The sequence below is a fragment of the Lepidochelys olivacea genome (genome assembly GCF_965140295.1).
Source record: "Lepidochelys olivacea isolate rLepOli2 genome assembly, chromosome: 10".
Lineage (NCBI taxonomy): Eukaryota > Metazoa > Chordata > Testudines > Cheloniidae > Lepidochelys > Lepidochelys olivacea.
In genome coordinates, this window is record NC_140420.1 from 34,675,937 (window position 1) to 34,693,973 (window position 18,037).

General features: G+C 45.1%; 1 protein-coding gene across 2 annotated transcripts in view; it reads right to left on the bottom strand.

Moving 5' to 3' along the window:
* The window catches only part of CLUAP1 (clusterin associated protein 1), a 158,340-nt gene that overhangs the window by 95,869 nt on the left and 44,434 nt on the right, over nucleotides 1-18,037 (bottom strand). For both annotated transcript variants that reach the window (XM_084642385.1, XM_084642386.1), the window contains exons 6-7: nucleotides 6,189-6,272; nucleotides 843-976 (exon numbers count right to left, since the gene is read on the bottom strand). In XM_084642385.1, coding sequence (XP_084498511.1) covers nucleotides 843-976; nucleotides 6,189-6,272 — 218 coding nt within the window. The remainder of the gene's footprint in view (nucleotides 1-842; nucleotides 977-6,188; nucleotides 6,273-18,037) is intronic.

The following is an 18,037-nucleotide window of genomic DNA, read 5'->3' on the forward strand; positions in this document are numbered from 1 at the left end:
TGTAACAGAACTGTCCTAATAATGTGGCTGGCTGTGTGCCCATCCTCCATCAGCAATAAACCACCATGTCACCCTGTGCCAGAAGGAAGGCTCTTGTACAACACAGACCAGTTCTGCTCTGCTGTCCATGCCCACCCCATGTGCCTCCATCTGGTAGAGACAGGATTTTTATCACAGCATTTACACACAAACATAACGCAGGCAATTCCACACCCTGGGATTTCCTTATTTTCTCTCAACAGCGAGATCACAGATGAAGCAATTGTTCATACTCAATACAAGATCCCAATATGACTGAAGCTAGAAACCAAATCTAAGGCCTGACTGTGTGTGCCTTGATTGCATGGCAGTCCAGGATGCTCTCTAGGATGCTCTCTAGATGACTCTTCCCCAACCAAGGATACTTCATGACCTGTTTCTTCATCTACTACCTACCAGCAGCTGGAAAAGTTAGGAACATCTTAGAAATCAAGCAGCATGTTTCACCATTATTTCTCCTAGGAGCATCTGCACCCACAGATACCATCTGGGTTTAATGACTTTTTTAAAGTCTGATCATTTTTAAAAGTTCAAGTGACCATTTAAAAATAAAGTAACATTTTCTCCATCTTGACAGTAGCAAAATGTTAGTCAGTTTCAAAACCAGATGATTGGAAAATTAGTTATTACAGCCTAGGCATTTTTACAGTGGCAAACCACCACATTTATTGCACTCCCCAGAGGCCATCATATTTCTTGGACTCTTTAAAGACTAGTCAATCTTCACTACAGTGGGCATTAAGAATACCCTTCACCATCAGTTATACTAATTCTGCAGTGGATAAAAGGTACATAGTCTTTACCGGACACTCTGTAGGGTCTGTAGTCGCTTCTGGTTTCTTTCCAGTTCCAGTTTTCTCTTTTCAATCTTGGCTTCCAAGTTAGCTTCATCAGAGGCCACATTATTCAACATGTCCTTAGTCTTCTGGACTTGTTCCTGAAAGAGAGAATGAGTAGCTGAGTCATGTCCTGCAGAAGCGTAACTCCAATCGTTTTTCAGACTCCAGGCCTGATTCTGCATTATCTTGCACCTTGTGTCACCACAGAATTTTGTAACCGTGAGCCATGTTATGCAATCAGGCTCAGGCAAAGATCAGTCTTCCACCAGCACTCCTGAGTGTCACACTCACATCTTTTCATGTATTTATACCTGCTCCTGTATTTTCCACTCCATGCATCTGATGAAGTGGGTTCTAGCCCATGAAAGTTTATGCCCAAATAAATGTGTTAGTCTCTAAGGTGCCACAAGGACTCCTTGTTGTTTTTGCTGATACAGACTAACACGGCTACCACTCTGAAACCTATCACTCTTATTACAATCCTCATTTAGCTTCTCATACATCATGGGTCTCACTGACAGCATTAGAAAGGTCATTACCTTGTTTACAAATCAAACCTATTTATTGTGGACACTACAGAGAAAATCCTGTTCTCATAACAGCTGGCTTTTTCTTTTCCTCTTTCTGATCCTGGGATTAGACATGGATTACACAGTATTATTCTGCACTGCTCAGCACTGACACTGCATGAAAGTAAACCAACACCATTGTTTTGGGACTAAATATGGCCTCTGTGCATGGATTCTGCAGTTTCAACTGGATAGTGTATTCTTCAGTTCTTGTCCTCAACCGTTACACAATATTGCGATTTTGAACAGCTGTCATATCCCACTCCAGAGTGGCCTGCATTTCAGTGGTGGGTAAAGTGATTTCTAGGTGCAATGACTATAAAGCACTTTAAGAACCCTCTGGACTAAAGGCACTGTTACAGCTGCAACTGCAAACCATTATTAGGTTTGCCTGTGCCAAACCAGGGTCACTCAGCTGGTTCCAATAAATTCACCCACTGGGAGAAGTTCCTATATACAGCATCCAGTGAGCCTTTTTTAGGTTCATTCTTCCCAAACCAAAGTGAATCTGCATTCAAATACACAGTAGATTTAAACTGAGCCTGGTGCTGTTGTAATTGTGATGTAGTCTACCTGTAAGGCTGTTTATTGCAGTGATTATGCATTCAAAGAAGCAATTATTTGAAGATGCAATCCAAGGACTCTTCCATTTCTGTTTGCCTCTACTTAAATGAAAAGGAAATTCAATGGAGAATTCTACTCAGATGCAGCACTATGGCTGAGATTTTTAACAATTCAAAATGAGGAATTTCAAAGATATGTTTCCCAAAGCAATTGCAATTCAGCCAGTTTAGGCAGACTTGCAAAATTCTATAAGTCCATTTGCCCAAGAAGAGTAATCTATTTCTTGGCAGGCGAGAAAAATAGTTTTTTCATTATCACCATCATCATCATTCTGGCAAAGGCACCAGTATATTTGGTGCCTAGCTAGGTACATTTTCACAACAGTTTTCCAAGGCTGACAATGCTCACATGAAGTATATTGTGGCACAAAAATTAGAGGGCTAATCCTGTAAACACTACCAGGCATGCAGATTTTTCCTGGCTGTGTGTGCATGCAGTGGCGGGGAGGGAGTAGATAGTCTTTTCTCCCTTGCATGGCCCATATATGGGAACTAAAGGTAAATTCATGGATGATGGGTCCATCAATGGCTATTACGTAGGATGGGCAGAGATGGTGTCCCTAGCCTCTATTTGCAAGAAGCTGGGAATGAGTAACAGGGGATGGATCACTTTATGATTACCTGTTCCGTTCATTCCCTCTGAAGCACATGGCATTGGCCACTGTTGGAAGACAGAATACTGGGCTAGATGGACCTTTGGCCTGACCCAGTTTGACTGTTCTTATATTCTTATGAAAAAGGAATGCATTTAGGGTAATGCAGCGCCATGGCTCCTCTAGGGGCACGCGATGCCTGAAAGAAGGTGGGGAGAGGTGGACAGAAGGTACAGTGATGGCTCTGTCTCCCCGTCCCTCAACATACCCAACATTCAGCAGAGCCAGCTGGAGTGAGGGTAGGAAAGCTGCATCCCATGGAGGGGTGCAATGAGGGGTGTGCTGTCTCTGTGCTCCTTAGAGCTCAGGGAGGCAGTTGGTCTCCCTTAAACAGATTGCCTCTTGGGATTCCTCTTGCAGCAAGAGTTCTTTGTTGCCCAGCAGCAGCCCTGCTAACGTCTCCAGGACTAGTACTACTTCCTGACAAATATCACATTTTAAAAGAATCTAATCGGTCTTGATCTCTTTGTTTTTTTCTTAGCCCTGCCATGGCCATTTTTTCAAAAATATATTGCAATCAGACTAGTGCTACGTACTCTACTGCAAAGAAGAAGAGAATGGGAAAAAAACCCCTTCACGCATGTTAAAATGTGCTGGGTATGTTCAAAGCATTTGCACCTTTGAAACTTTTTGATCGTTCAGAAAGTTGTTTAATTAAAAAGAGCTATGCGTTTGTTGAAATTCCAGCAGTGAAGATTATTTGCTGTTCAGCTAGAGTAGATCATTTCATTAATTGGTCCGGAACTAACCAGCTGAGGTAGGTTTGAGTTATTGATATTTCCCATGAAGTTATCAACTCTAATATGCCGAGACTGGCTTATTGGAGCTACGGCCTAGGATATCAATACATATTAACAACATTCAGGATGCATATAGACTGTGAACAGCAGGAAAAGCAGATGGAGAGATCACCTTGTGTATCTATTGGATTTGGCATGGCTATTTAAACCTGAAGAGTGTGTGGGGGGGGAAATACAGTTGGCTATTCAATAATTTAATTTGTTTGGGCTTGATTACTCCACACCCAAGCTGGCAGGGGGAGCTATGTTTCTGGGATGTTTTCAATCCTAGAGCAGGATGAGCAGTGTTTGCACTGATACCTATTTTTTAGGGGTCTGCCTACTAGATGACCACTTTAGCATGGCCAGGGTTTCATGGAATCCCACTGGGGGAGACTACTTGATAGACTGCCCTGACACAGTGCGTTCCTAAGTGTCCTGACCACATGCTCTTCTCAACCAGTACCAACTCTTTTGCCACTGATCGTGTTTCAATCAAACAGAGAAATGCCACTGAGTTGAGTGTAGCGCCTTGTTTTGTTGGCCAATTAACAGACCCCCACCAGATATTGGCTTGTCCCTCACCAATTAACATTCAGAGCTGACACTTGCCATTCAGGATCACAGGATGGGGCCATTTAAAAAACAATTCTTGTTAAAATCTTCAGGTTCAGTCACTTTGAAATTCTACCTATCTAAAGATAAATGTTCTCCCAGTTAAAATACAGGGTCAGCACCACCTCCAGTTTGGAAACAGAACTTTGTGCTGAATGCTTCTCTTTGAAGTGAACTAGTGTGGAAGAATTTAAAATACAGGTATGTCTACACTGCAATGTAAATGCCGGGGTAGGGGGACTCGAGTCAGCTGACCCGTGTTAGGGAACCTTGGGCTGGAGCTTCTACACTGTATTTTAACCCTAAGTTAAGATTATTCTGATCACTGCTCAAACCAAGGGCTCTGGCATCCACGCTGCAGTGCACAGACCCAAGTCAAAGTAACCATATATCCCAAAAAGCCCAGCACCACTCTAGCCCTAGGAACTGTGGGAAAGCTTTAGTGCCCGCCTTGCACATTACCAGGAAGCAGCTCACTTTACAAAAAGCTTGATCGGTTCACTCTCCACTGCAAACCCAGGAGGCCTTCTCTAATAGTGTGCTTGCAGAATGCTGATCAGAACAGGCTGGCTTAATGCTGATTTGAATTTCTGCCATTTGCCAAGAGGGAAGAGAGCTTCTGTTTTCAACAGAGTGGACTGCAGATTGTTGGGATAGAGAGGACTAAGGAAGTTGTCAAACTGAATTGTGGGATACTATCTACTGACTCTGGGGGTTGAGTCAAGCAGGGCTGTGGCTGCATTGCAAAGCAATAGGGCTCAGATCCTGGGTCCCAGCTGGACTTGAGCTCAGACACTCTGGTCCTGCAGGGTCCTGGGATCCTGGGTCCAAGCCCTGGGTCAGAGCAATTGCAGTATATAGATGCAGGGGGGATTAGCCTTGTGCCTGGGCTCAAGCACAGGCTTACACTGCAGTACAAACATACCATAAGAGACCTGCCCAGCTCAGCTACCTCCTGGACATTCAGAGAAACAAAGGAGTGGCAGAAGCGGGACACTCAGCCTTTGGTTGGGGAGGGAGTGCTCTGGGTCATCATGGTCTTGTGACCCCCTTCTGGTGGAGGATTGGAGTAGCATTGCCAGGTTTCAGTGGACACTATATCAGCCAACCTTGATGGGGGGAAATTTCCACGGAAGATGGAAAACTGAAGGGGGTAAAAGAAAGAGATCTGCTAGATCTATTTCCCACAAAAGACCGTTATTCATATTTTAATACATGTGTCTGTTTTTCATTACAGTATCATAGTGGCCCAGCGTATAGATTATAGCTTTCCATACACATGCATGGCTGGCTATGTGTAGGGATTCTCTTCTCTCCGTGAAGTTGAGCAGGGTCCAGACACAATCCCAATCCTTGTTTACCCAGTATCCAAGCACCATGAAAGTCTAGTCCAAAGGGTGTGCAAAGGAGTCCCACCTCTCTTCCACAATGGCAGACAGATGCTATTTTGATGCTGGGGAAGACTGAGTGTATGCTGTGCTTTGTTAAAGGGTGCTAAAGATCCCCCAGATCCTGGAGGCACTGCTTTGCTCATTGTGTTTAAGGCACTTCTGTAAATTTTAGCCAATGACTAGGGGCTGCTGCTGGCCCAGTGCACCACTATAAACAGACTGTGGCTTCTAAAAACCAACCAGGAGTCAGTAGCATGCATCTACATGGGCCTACACAACACAAAGTAACCTGCTTGATTAAAGGGTTGAGTTTGTCTTAAAACCAACAAATTTCCCAATGAAAAAAATGTCATCAACAGCCATGTTTCATTCACATGGATGGGAGATGCAAACACAAATGAACTTCTGCCTTGGTGAACTTATATTTATGCATTTGCCAGTAGCAATGACATGGTGGATGATATGAGCAACTGACTGCAGTTCAATATTACTGTTAAAGCAGCTAGTTAGACTATTTGTTGACACTGCTCTTGAAGGGTGATACAAGCCATACATATACATGCTTTTCAATCCCTAGATGCTGGCAAAAAAGAACCTTGTTCTTCCTACACAAATGACAGCTGGAATGGATATTCTGTGGAATAAAAATTAATAATGAAGCAAATAAATGAACAGCTTACCAGAACATCTTTGATAGCAATTTTCATCACCTTTTCAGTCTCGTTTATCTCCAGAGGTCTCGCAATGGATTCCGTTCTCAATTCCTAGGAAATAAAAACACACCAAGATGCTCAAGCATCATGCAAAGGAATTATCAGTCACAGAACTGGGGGTGGTCGAGCAACTCCAACAAAGGCGTGTGCGTAATAAATGGAGTGGAATTTCATATTTATGCCTCATTGCTCAGGGAGCATCACAGAACAGGAGGCTATGAAAAAGGTCAGAGTTAATGGAGGCCAGTGTTAAGAATTAGCAATGCAGACATCATTTCAAAGTGAGATAAGACGTATTGCTCTGAGCTGGGAACACCTTTAACCTGCCTTTAAGGGCACAGTTTCAGCCACTTACTTGTCATTAATATTAAAGGAAATTACACGGGTTAATACCCCATGCACCTTGCTCAATATGTACCCCAGAAGGTTAATTTTATTATCTTCAATAAAGATATTAAAAAGGTTACAAATGATGATCATACATCTGATCTACTTCAGCCCTATGAGCCAAACACCTCAGCTATCCAGACTAAGGGCTTGTCTATGCTACAGGGGCTAGGGCAGCATAGTTAGAGTGCTGGAGCTATGACACCAATAAATCCGTAGTGTAAAACACAGACTACAGTGACAGAAGACAGTTTCCCCCGCTGCAGGAACCCCACCTTCCCACATGACAGTGGCTATGTTAAAGGAAGGATTCTTCTGTTGATCTAGCTGTGTCTACATCTAAGTTTTAAGCACAGACCAAGCCTAAGGAATGATCAGAACCACTACCACTAACCTAGCCAGCAGAAGCAATCAGTAGATGTCATGTCCTATCCAGTTCCCCCTTCCCAATTCAACTAAGACCCATGGCAGAGGGGGAGGAGGTGCTGACTGACTTGGATTCAACATCCCTCACCAAAAACGGTGCTCATAGGTGGACAGCAGAGGTTGCTGAAAGCCTCATGAGCCTGGTCAGTTTGTGGGTGGAAGAGGATTTAGCACTCATCTGTACAAGCAAATGTAGTTGCAGCCGTGTTGGTCCCAGGATATTTGAGAGACAAGATGGGTAAAGTATTATCTTTTATTGGATCCACTTCTGTTAAGTTTTCAAGCTACAGGAAGCTCTTCTTCAGGTCTGGGAAAGGTAATCTGATCATCACAAGACCTGATTCAGGGATAGATAGTCCACACATAGTTGGAAGCTTCCATTTTTCTTTTAAACAGAAGGAGGACTGACACACTGACAGGCCAAGTGGACTTACAAATAAAGCCTTTGGCTAGGTTCTCCTGAAGGTATGTGTGCAGCGTGGCTAGTTCAGGCTCAGACATGGCATATATATGCCCAAATGGAATGTCTGCCCATGGTAGTAGCTCTATTGGGCAATCGTAGTCTCTGTGCAAGGGCAAGGTGTCTGCAGGTTTTTTTTCCCCAAAGACATCCTTGTAATCTCTGTATTTGGATGGAAGTCAAGGACCAAGAGGAGTGGACAGCTCTGCGAGGCTAGCTACCTGTGCACATGATCACTGGGGAACTACCGCATGCCATTTCCTGGTGTTAAGAAGTGCTACTGGCAGAATTCTGAGAAAAATTCGACTGTTTATTCATGAAAGCTGGTAAGGGAATTGTGGAGGGCCAGTCACAATATATCCAGAAACAGAGGGAAATGAGGGGACCAGATGGCACTAAAAACTGTAGGGTCTCTCGATGACCGTGAGAAGAACAGTTTCTGTGGCTACTGACAGGGGATAAGAGGGACCTGTTGATCATCTTTCCTCATAGGCAACTGGAAATAGCGTGTCTTAGCTTACCACGGTAGTAACAAAGGTTAAGGCACTGCAGGTGCTGTTTCTTCAGGGGCAAGTTACCAGTGGGTTAGGTCTATCTGCATTGGCTCAAGTGATGTGGCGGAATCCAATAGCAGTTGTGAAGCCTCTCTCCTTTCTTCCTGTTGCTCAGGTAGACAATTCACAATATGGATAACAAGATCTATGAAGGTGTCTAGACTTGTTGGGGTCTCAACTGGTGCCAGTCCATCCTTAACCTCATCTCACAAGCCACCTCAAAACTGAAATAACTAAGTTGCCTCATTCTATTTCCGATATGAGACAGCGGAAGTGAGCTACGGAGGAAGCAGCTTCCAACAGATGAGAGGCCCGGACCAGTGCCTCCCTTGTCAGAGGGCTGACTACCAGGCTTACTTTGGTATGCTCAGAAGCATACATCTGCAGTCAAAGCAAGAACAAGAGGTGGCACTGATTCATGAAGCCTTGGAATTTGGAGTTCCCATCGAATCATTCAGGCAGAGGAATAGCAGGTCTCAGCTCAGATGACAGTGCAGCCATACAGGCCCGAAGCACAGCATTCTCTACATGGAGTTGATGGACTTGCTCCTGCAAACAACTGATTTTCAGTGGTCAGCTACGCATTCTGTGCCTGCAGCGCTCAGGATCACCCGCTCATGCAGTGCCAATGCCCCTTCAGGTACAGAGAACTCTGCTGGGTCCATCCTCATCTGGGCCCACTCAGAGAATTTAGTAGTAATCCAAGCAAGCTGTATATCCTGGGGTGGCAACCATGCCTATTAGTTAGAGTTAGCCAAGATCTGAATCTGATGCCAACCCAAAGGTCAGAGCAGGACAGATTCAGGAGTCAAGCCAAGAGTCAGAGACAGCGCCAGGTGCCAAGCTGAAGATCAAAGCTGGAGTCAGAGTCGGGTGCCAAGCCAGGAATCGAAGTCAGAGTCAGCATCAGGAGCAGGGCACAGGAGCAGGCACCTGCAGCAAGGCAGGGAAGCAGGAACTGGAAGTAGACAGTGGTCTGGGATAAGGAGAACAGGAATCACAAACAGGCAAGGCTCATGAGTCAGGCAAGTAAAGAGGGTCTGTAGTAACAAACAGCCAGGAATTCACCTAGTTGCTCAGGCCTGGTCTACACTATGGGATTAGGTTGAATTTAGCCATGTTAGGTTGACTTTAAAATGAACCCTACCACTATCCCACCATTGTCCGTGGACACCTGCAAGGGGGGAGTCTTACGCCACATGGAGAAGGATTTTGTGGATGAGGAAGAAGAGGAGGATGAAGAGGAGGAGAATGCGCAGCAGGCAAGTGGTGAATCCGTTCTCCCTGGCAGCCAGGACCTTTTCATCACCCTGGAGCCAATACCCTCCCAAAGCAGCATCCCCGACCCTGAAGCTGGAGAAGTCACCTCTGGTGAGTGCACATTTGTAACTACAGTGCAGGGTTTAAAAGCAATAGTGTTCATGGTCACCTGGTTGAAATAGGGGAATTTTTGTAAGGGAACAGTAAAAGGACCCCATTCATGCTGGACTGTTTGCGCTTGGGTAAAAGGGATCATCCCAGAGAATAGCCACGTGGCGTGGGGGAGGGGTGAAGGGATCATCCCAGAGAATAGTCAAGCGGTGGGGTGAGGGTAGGTGTGTGCTTCACATCTACCTGAATACTGCAGCCCCTCCTTTTAAATGTGAAACCCAACCCACTGCTTGCTCTGGGAAAGGGAGCTGCTGCAGTTTGAAAACATTCCCACATGTTATGAAGGCGTAAGAAGCCAACTCAATTTTACTATCCCTTTTTATCTTCCCCTAGGTGCAATTGTTTCTACGTTCCCCCTATCATCTTCATCCCTGAGGTTAGCACAGACTAGAAGGCAAAAAAAAAAAAAAATACCGTACTCGCGATGACATGCTTTCCGAGCTCATGCAGTCCTCCCACACTGATAGGGCACAGCTTAATGCATAGAGGCATTCAGTGGCAGAGGCCAGGAAAGAATTAAGTGATTTAGCGCTCATCCCCACTGCATCCACTGTATAACTGCCTACCCTCCTCCCCATGTTCCATAGCCTCCTCACCCAGACGCCCAAGAACACGGTGGGGGGGGGGGGTGGAGGCTCTGGGCACCCAGCCACTCCACTCCAGAGGATGGCCCAAGCAACAGAAGGCTGTCATTCAAACAGTTTGATTTTTAGTGTGTCTACAATAAACAATGTAGTCTTGTCCTTCTCTCCTCCCCCACCCCACCCGGGCTACCTTGTCCACTATCTCATTTCTTCTTTAAAATTAATAAAGAAAGAATGCATGGTTTCAAAACAACAGTTACTTTATTAAAAAGGGGGGAGGGTAGTTGGCTTACAGGGAATTAAAATCAATAAAGGGGGCGGGTTTGCAGCAAGGAGAAACACACACAACTGTCACACCGAAGCCTGGCCAGTCATGAAACTGATTTTCAAAGCCTCTCTGATGCACAGCGCACCTTGCTGTGCTCTTCTAATCGCCCTGGTGTCTGGCTGCTCAAAATTGGCCACCAGGCAATTTGCCTCAACCTCCTACCACACCATAAACATCTCCCCCTTACTCTCACAGATATTATGGAGCACACAGCAAGCAGCAATAACAATGGGAATGTTGGTTGTGCTGAGGTCTGACCTAATCAGCAACCAACGCCAGCGAGTTTTTAAGTGTCCAAAGGCACATTCTACTGCCATTCTGTATTTGCTCAGCCTATAGTTGAACTGCTCCTTACTACTGTCCAGGCTGCCTGTGTACGGCTTCATGAGCCACGGGAGCAAGGGGTAGGCTGGGTCCCCAAGGATAGCTATTGGCATGTCAACATCCCCAACAGTAATTTTCTGGTCTGGGAAGTAAGTCCCTTCTTGCAGCTGCTCGAACAGCCCGGAATTCCTAAAAATGCGAGCATCATGCACCTTTCCCAGCCATCTCACGTTGATGTCGGTGAAATGTCCCTTGTAAATCACCAGTGCTTGCAGCACCATTGAGAAGTACCCGGTGCGGTTGTACTGGCTGGCAAAGTGGTCTGGTGCCAAGGTAGGATATGGGTTCTGTCCATTGCACCACCACAGTTAGGGAACCCCATTACAGCAAACCATCCAGTATGACCTGCACATTTCCCAGAGTCACTATCCTTGATAACAGAACGTCAATGATTGCATTGGCTACTTGGATCACAGCAGCCCCCACAGTAGACTTGCCCACTCCAAATTGATTCCCAACTGACCGGTAGCAGTCAGGTGTTGCAAGCTTCCACCGGGCTATTGCCACTCACTTTTCAACTGTCAGGGCAGCTCTCACCTTGGTATTTCTGCATCTCAGGGTGGGGGAAAGCACCTCAGAGTTCCAGAAAAGTGGCCTTACGCATGCGAAAGTTTCGCAGCCACTGGGAATCTTCATAAATGATCTGGAGGATGGTGTGGATTGCACTCTCAGCAAATTTGCGGATGATACTAAACTGGGAGGAGTGGTAGATACGCTGGAGGGGAGGGATAGGATACAGAAGGACCTAGACCAATTGGAAGATTGGGCCAAAAGGAATCTGATGAGGTTCAATAAGGATAAGTGCAGGGTCCTGCACTTAGGACGGAAGAACCCAATGCACAGCTACAGACTAGGGACCGAATGGCTAGGCAGCAGTTCTGCGGAAAAGGACCTAGGGGTGACAGTGGACGAGAAGCTGGATATGAGTCAGCAGTGTGCCCTTGTTGCCAAGAAGGCCAATGGCATTTTGGGATGTATAAGTAGGGGCATAGCGAGCAGATCGAGGGACGTGATCGTTCCCCTCTATTCGACATTGGTGAGGCCTCATCTGGAGTACTGTGTCCAGTTTTGGGCCCCACACTTCAAGAAGGATGTGGATAAATTGGAGAGAGTCCAGCGAAGGGCAACAAAAATGATTAGGGGACTGGAACACATGAGTTATGAGGAGAGGCTGAGGGAGCTGGGATTGTTTAGCCTGCAGAAGAGAAGAATGAGGGGGGATTTGATAGCTGCTTTCAACTACCTGAAAGGGGGTTCCAAAGAGGATGGCTCTAGACTGTTCTCAATGGTAGCAGATGACAGAACGAGGAGTAATGGTCTCAAGTTGCAGTGGGGGAGGTTTAGATTGGATATTAGGAAAAACTTTTTCACTAAGAGGGTGGTGAAACACTGGAATGCGTTACCTTTGGAGGTGGTAGAATCTCCTTCCTTAGAGGTTTTTAAGGTCAGGCTTGACAAAGCCCTGGCTGGGATGATTTAACTGGGAATTGGTCCTGCTTTGAGCAGGGGGTTGGACTAGATGACCTTCTGGGGTCCCTTCCAACCCTGATATTCTATGATTCTATGATTCTATGAATCATCCCATACGTGCAACACAATGTGGTCCCACCAGTCTGTGCTTGTTTGCCACGCCCAGAATCGGTGTTCCACTGTATCAACCAGCCCCATTGGAGCCATGATGTCCCAACTGCCACAGCCCATGCTTGCAGGAACATCTGTGTCCATGTCCTCATCAAAATCCTCCTCATGGTCTCTTAGCCCAGTTCTGCATATACTCCAGGATAATGCACGAGGTGTTTACAATGCTCACAACAGCAGCAGTGATGGTGAGCTGAGCTGAGCGGGCTCCATGCTTGCCGTGGTATGGCGTCTGCACGGAAAAAAGGCATGAAATGATTGTCTGACGTTGCTTTCACGGAGGAAGGGACGTACCCAAAACCACCCACGACAATGTTTTTCCCCCATCGGACATTGGGAGCTTAACCCAGAATTCCAATGGGCAGCGGAGACTGCAGGAACTGTGGAATAGCTACCCACAGTGCACTGCTCCGTAAGTCAATGCTAGCCATGGTAGCGAGGACACACTCCACTAACTTAATGCTGTTAGTGTGCACATAGGCAATTGACTGTATAAAATCAATTTCTAAAAATCAACTTCTATAAGATCGACCTAATTTCATAGTATGGACATACCCTCAGACAACTTTCTTTGCCTCTCTCTTAAGTAGAGTCCCAGCCAATCAGTGTGGCTGGATGTCTCCCCTAATCAGTTGTTATTGGGGCATTCAGTGCCCAGGATGTGGTACCACACTTTGCGATAGGCATGTGTAGGACCCACGGAGTGTGAAAGGTGTGTTGTGCAGCGTATTGAGTATAGTAATGGAGAGATGTCTGCAGGTTTTGCATTTGTTGTTCTGGAAGAGTTTGTTGCCTTTTTGACATGGTGTGCCCTGTTCTGTGGGGAGCTTGCTTCTGATGAGGAGCTTGGTGAGGCTGAGGGGTTGTCTGAATGCCAGAGGAGAGTGTTCAGGAAAGATTTCTTTCAGGATATGCTCCTCATCAAACAGGAGTTGTAACTGTTTAATGATATCCTGCATGGGTTCCAGTGTGGGGTGGTAGGTGCTTTTTTCCCCTTCACTCGGGGTATTTGGGTGGCCCGTTCCATGATGCGATCTACTTCTCTGGTGTGTGTCCTTGTTTAGTAAGGCTGTTTCAAGTGTGTTAAGGTGTGTATCCCAGACTTTCTCCTCAGAACTATGGTATCTGAGTACCTGGCTGTAGATAACAGATTTCTTGGTGTGTTTGCGGGCAATTACTGGATCCGTGAAGCTAACTGAGGTGATCCAGGGTTTCTTGTATATAGTTGTCCATGGGGTTCCATTGCTCAGGCTTATCATGGTGCCCAGGAAATTGATGCTGCTGCAGAAGCATTCCGACAGAGTTCAATGGATGAGTGGTGGTGGTTGAAGTGATGATGGAAATATTTGAGGGAGTTTTGGTCAACTGTTCATAAGATGAAAATATCATTGACATATCTCAGCTATATCATTGGTTTGGTGGTGTATTTGTCCAGAAATTCTTCCTCGAGACGGCCCATGAAAAGAATGGCATACTGGGGATGCCAATGCCCCAAAGACAGCTATGTAGGTGAAACCATTCACTATGCTCTCCAATGAACTCACACAGAAAAATGATAAATGACAAAAACACCTTGTCACCCTTGGGTGAACACTTTTCATCACGCAGTCACTCCATATCTAATTTGTCAGTCCTCATCCTCAAAGGAAACCTGCACAACACCTTCAAAAGACTAGCCTGGGAGCTTAAATTCATAACTTTGCTACACACTAAAAATCATGGACTCACCCATGCTTGACTGCTGGGACTGATTAGACTGCGGTGGAGTCTCAAAAAGATCCTTGCTCCTGGCATAGCTGGATCCCCTCCCGCCCTGGTAGCAAGTCCCCAATCCTCCCTCACTTCCTCATCGACCCCCGTCATACCAGGGGCCTGTGACTCAGGCTCCTCGGAGATATCCACAGTGGGTGTGCAGTGTGGTGGTGGTGGTATCTCCGCCAAGAATGACACACAGCTCTTTGTAAAGGTGGCAGGTTTGCAGCGTGGCACTGGATCCACTGTCGATCTCCATGGCCTTCCAATACGGCTGCAGCAGTTCCTTTGCTTTCACACAGCACTGCTGCTGGTTCCTGTTGTACCTCTTCTCCTCTATCACCCATGCAATCTGCTCATAGATGTCCACATATCTACAGCTGATCCGTAGCTGTGCTTGCACAGCCTCTTCTACCCACAGGCCCAGGAGACCCAATATCTCCTGTCTACTCCAGGCTGGAGCACATCTGGAACGTGTAGCTGGCATGGTCAGCTGGGCAGTTGCACACAACAACGGAGAGCAGCTACGTGTGCTTGCGAAGATGGACAATAAGGAAAAGGCATTTCAAAAATACGCACAATTTTAAGGGTGGGTGCACTTCTGGTCTCAGTGACCAATGGACAGTAGAGTTCACAATTGTGACCAGGATGGTCAGCGTTAGGCATTGTGGGACAGCTGCTGGAGGACAGTTAGGATTGATATAGGTAACAGAGTGTCTACATTTGCACTGCATAGACCTCAGTACCTCTATCATAGCTCAATGCTGCTCAGGGTGGTGATATTACTATGTCAGCGTAGTGGAGGGCTTACATTGGTGGGAGACAAAGTGTAGACATATGCACAACTAGGTTGATGCAAGATGGTTTACATCAACCTAACTTTGTAGTATACACCAGGCCTAAGTTTCTTCCACCACAAGAAGTTGGTCCAATAAAAGACATTAACTTACCACCTTCTCTCCTTCAAACAGTAAAACAGTTCATCATTCACCGGGAAATAAAACAGGTTTCTATTCCCACTGTCCAGAGGGATATTAGAAACAGCAAGGCATTTATTTTTTAAGTACAAAAAACTACCATGTCAGACTCCTTTTAGTAACCCAATGAGCCACCCACAGAACACGTACATCAGATCTGGACTAACTGGTAATGTTCAGACAAAACTGTTGATCCTCAGCAATTCAGGTTTCAAACATCTATGAAAACGTAATGTGTTCTCCTCTCCTGCCTCCCTCACTGTCCTTGGCTGCATGAAGTTTCACTCATCCCTTCACTGCAGAAATCCATGCCAATTTCTACAGTAAGGCTCAATCCTGCAATCAATCAGAGCCACTAGCACAAATGCAGATGCCAAATGCAGATCTGATTGCAGGACTGGAAAACAAGAGCATCACTGCATTTGTTTAAAAAGTCATTTAGGGGAGAAAGGAGAGAAGACCTAAGAATTCAAGTGGATTTTCACAGCTTCTTTATTGGGGAAAAAAAGGAACTAAGACCCCGATCCTGCAAACACTTGTGTAATCACTTTATTTTACTACCACGATTAGTGCCATTGACTACAATTGGGACTACTCGCAGCAGTAAAGTTAAGCAAGTGCGTAAGTGCTTGAAGAATGGGGTGGGAAGAAGTCTTATCAGAAATATCCAGCAATTATATTTTCTAAATGACAAACCCATTGATGTATTTTTAAAAATGGATATTCAAAACCATTTTCACATATACCTGTCATTTAGCTCACTAGAGTTATGAATGGTCTTGTACAGGAAGCTCCAATTCACTGACATTTTTCAGGAGGAAGCTCTAACTTGGTGATGCAGATTAGGTCTGAAAGGAAAGCAGATCTCACTGATCTGGCTGGGACTGCCTGAACTGTTTAGTTTTTGAAATAAAATTTACCTTACAAGTTAATTTAACATCATTAAACCATTATTAAATTAAACAAAGCTTTTTAAGTGAATATAGCTTTGACAGCCCCTATTTTCCCAGGCACACAGACAGCTTGTGCATTCTCTCCGTTCTCCTCCAAAACATGATGGCATCTGCCTCTTTCATTGTTAATTGCTTCTTTATTACTTGGTGTTTATGACATTTAGGGCCAGATTTTTAAAACATAGGCTCCCTTCCCGTGCTCATAATTTGCAGATGCATATAACTGCACTTTTAATTATTTGCAGGCACAACTAATGTCATTACCCAATTCTGCGTACATACCAGGTAGTCAGACATCACAATGACATCAGTTGTGCCTTCCAAAAAGGTAGACCAGGCTAAAAATTAGGCCTTGCACATTTTCTTTTAAAGTGATTTGCTCTTTGCAATTAGTTGTGCTGATCAGCATATACTTCAAAATACACAAGAGTTTTCCTTTAAATTAAATCTTAAAAGAAAACCTCTCACCAGGGATGAGAGTTATAGAAAAAATTATTAATCCAAGAGGAGGTCGGAAATGGGAACAATTTAGAAATATATCTGATTATTATAACTGTTAATGAAAAGAAAACACACACGATGAACCAGAGGGGTATTCATGAGCAGATTGATTGTTTACCACTTACCCGTGCTTCCTCTTCAAGTGCCCAAAAGCTCAATGGCTGTAGTGCTGCTCAATAAATACTAATTGGAAATCAGGGAAGCCAAGAGTAAAATTAATTTTGATTAACTAAAGCTGACAATCATTAAAAAAGAAAGAATCTACAAAAACCCACAAGAGACACCATTTGCAGGTGATTTTAGTCCTATTTGCTTTGAATCACATTTGCAACTATATGCTGAAGGCAGAGATTTTAATTCAAAGAGTTTTGGATGTAATTTGTGAATAATATTGGGAAAGATTTCAAAATCCATGGGCCAGATTCTTAGTTATTCTACTACTATACTTGGGACAGGCATGGGGGGACAAGGGAGGTGACTAAGCCACTTTTGGGTTCCCCCATATTCTGGGGTTGTACAGGGTCTGCCTGGCCCTCACATGTAAGTTAGGGAAACCCCAGGGCCGCTCATCTTATGTTCTGCTTCCTGTGGCTCCACAGAAAACAGCAGTAGTGCAGTGAGCTTTAGCCATACCCCTGACACACTAGTCTCCACTCACCCAGCTCCAGAGATTAGAAGCGGGACCAGTGCACAGCCCTTGTACCAGCTCTATACTAGGCTGAGAATTCCTCTGAGCTGGAGAGCTGGGAGGTCCCCTGCACAGGAGACTGTTTCTGCCCACTTTAAGACCTTGTCAGTCTTCCAGGGTGGTGTAAAAAGGCTACAGCAGAACTGAGAATGAGGCTCTCTATGCTTTAAGCCCTTTTGATTCAGCTTGGTTAAGTTTAGGCATTACAGCTCACCTGGCCTCAACTGTGTATGTGCTCTGAATACACAGCTGATAAAGTCCCTGGGGGCACTTTACCAATAGACAATAGCATAGCAGATAAGGTGCACAGAATAGCAGCTCCAGATTGCCAACTCTCGCCATCTGGTCGCGACTCTAGCGATTTAGAGATGTTTTCAACTTATCCCATGGAAACATGATGAAAGGCGCCAACTCATGTGTGATGTTATACCCCATATTCTTCATAGAAATATTGTTATGATATTAATATGGCATAACTAAGATATGCTTTATGCAAGATGGGTCATGTGAGGTATCATTGGAAAGGTTAAGATTTACTGAATGTGTTTATCTAATCTGTATGCATGTATCATTTCTGTATCTAAAGTTAGGAATATTGTCTATGTAACAATTACAACTGTGTTGATATGTGCTTGGGAAACGCCCACCAGACAGTAAGCAATCAGCCTTAATGGGCCACTAGGAAAAGACAACGAGTCTTCGAAGATGTGGATCCTCCACCTTCTCAGGAGTTCCTTCCTCGGGCCCTTGCAA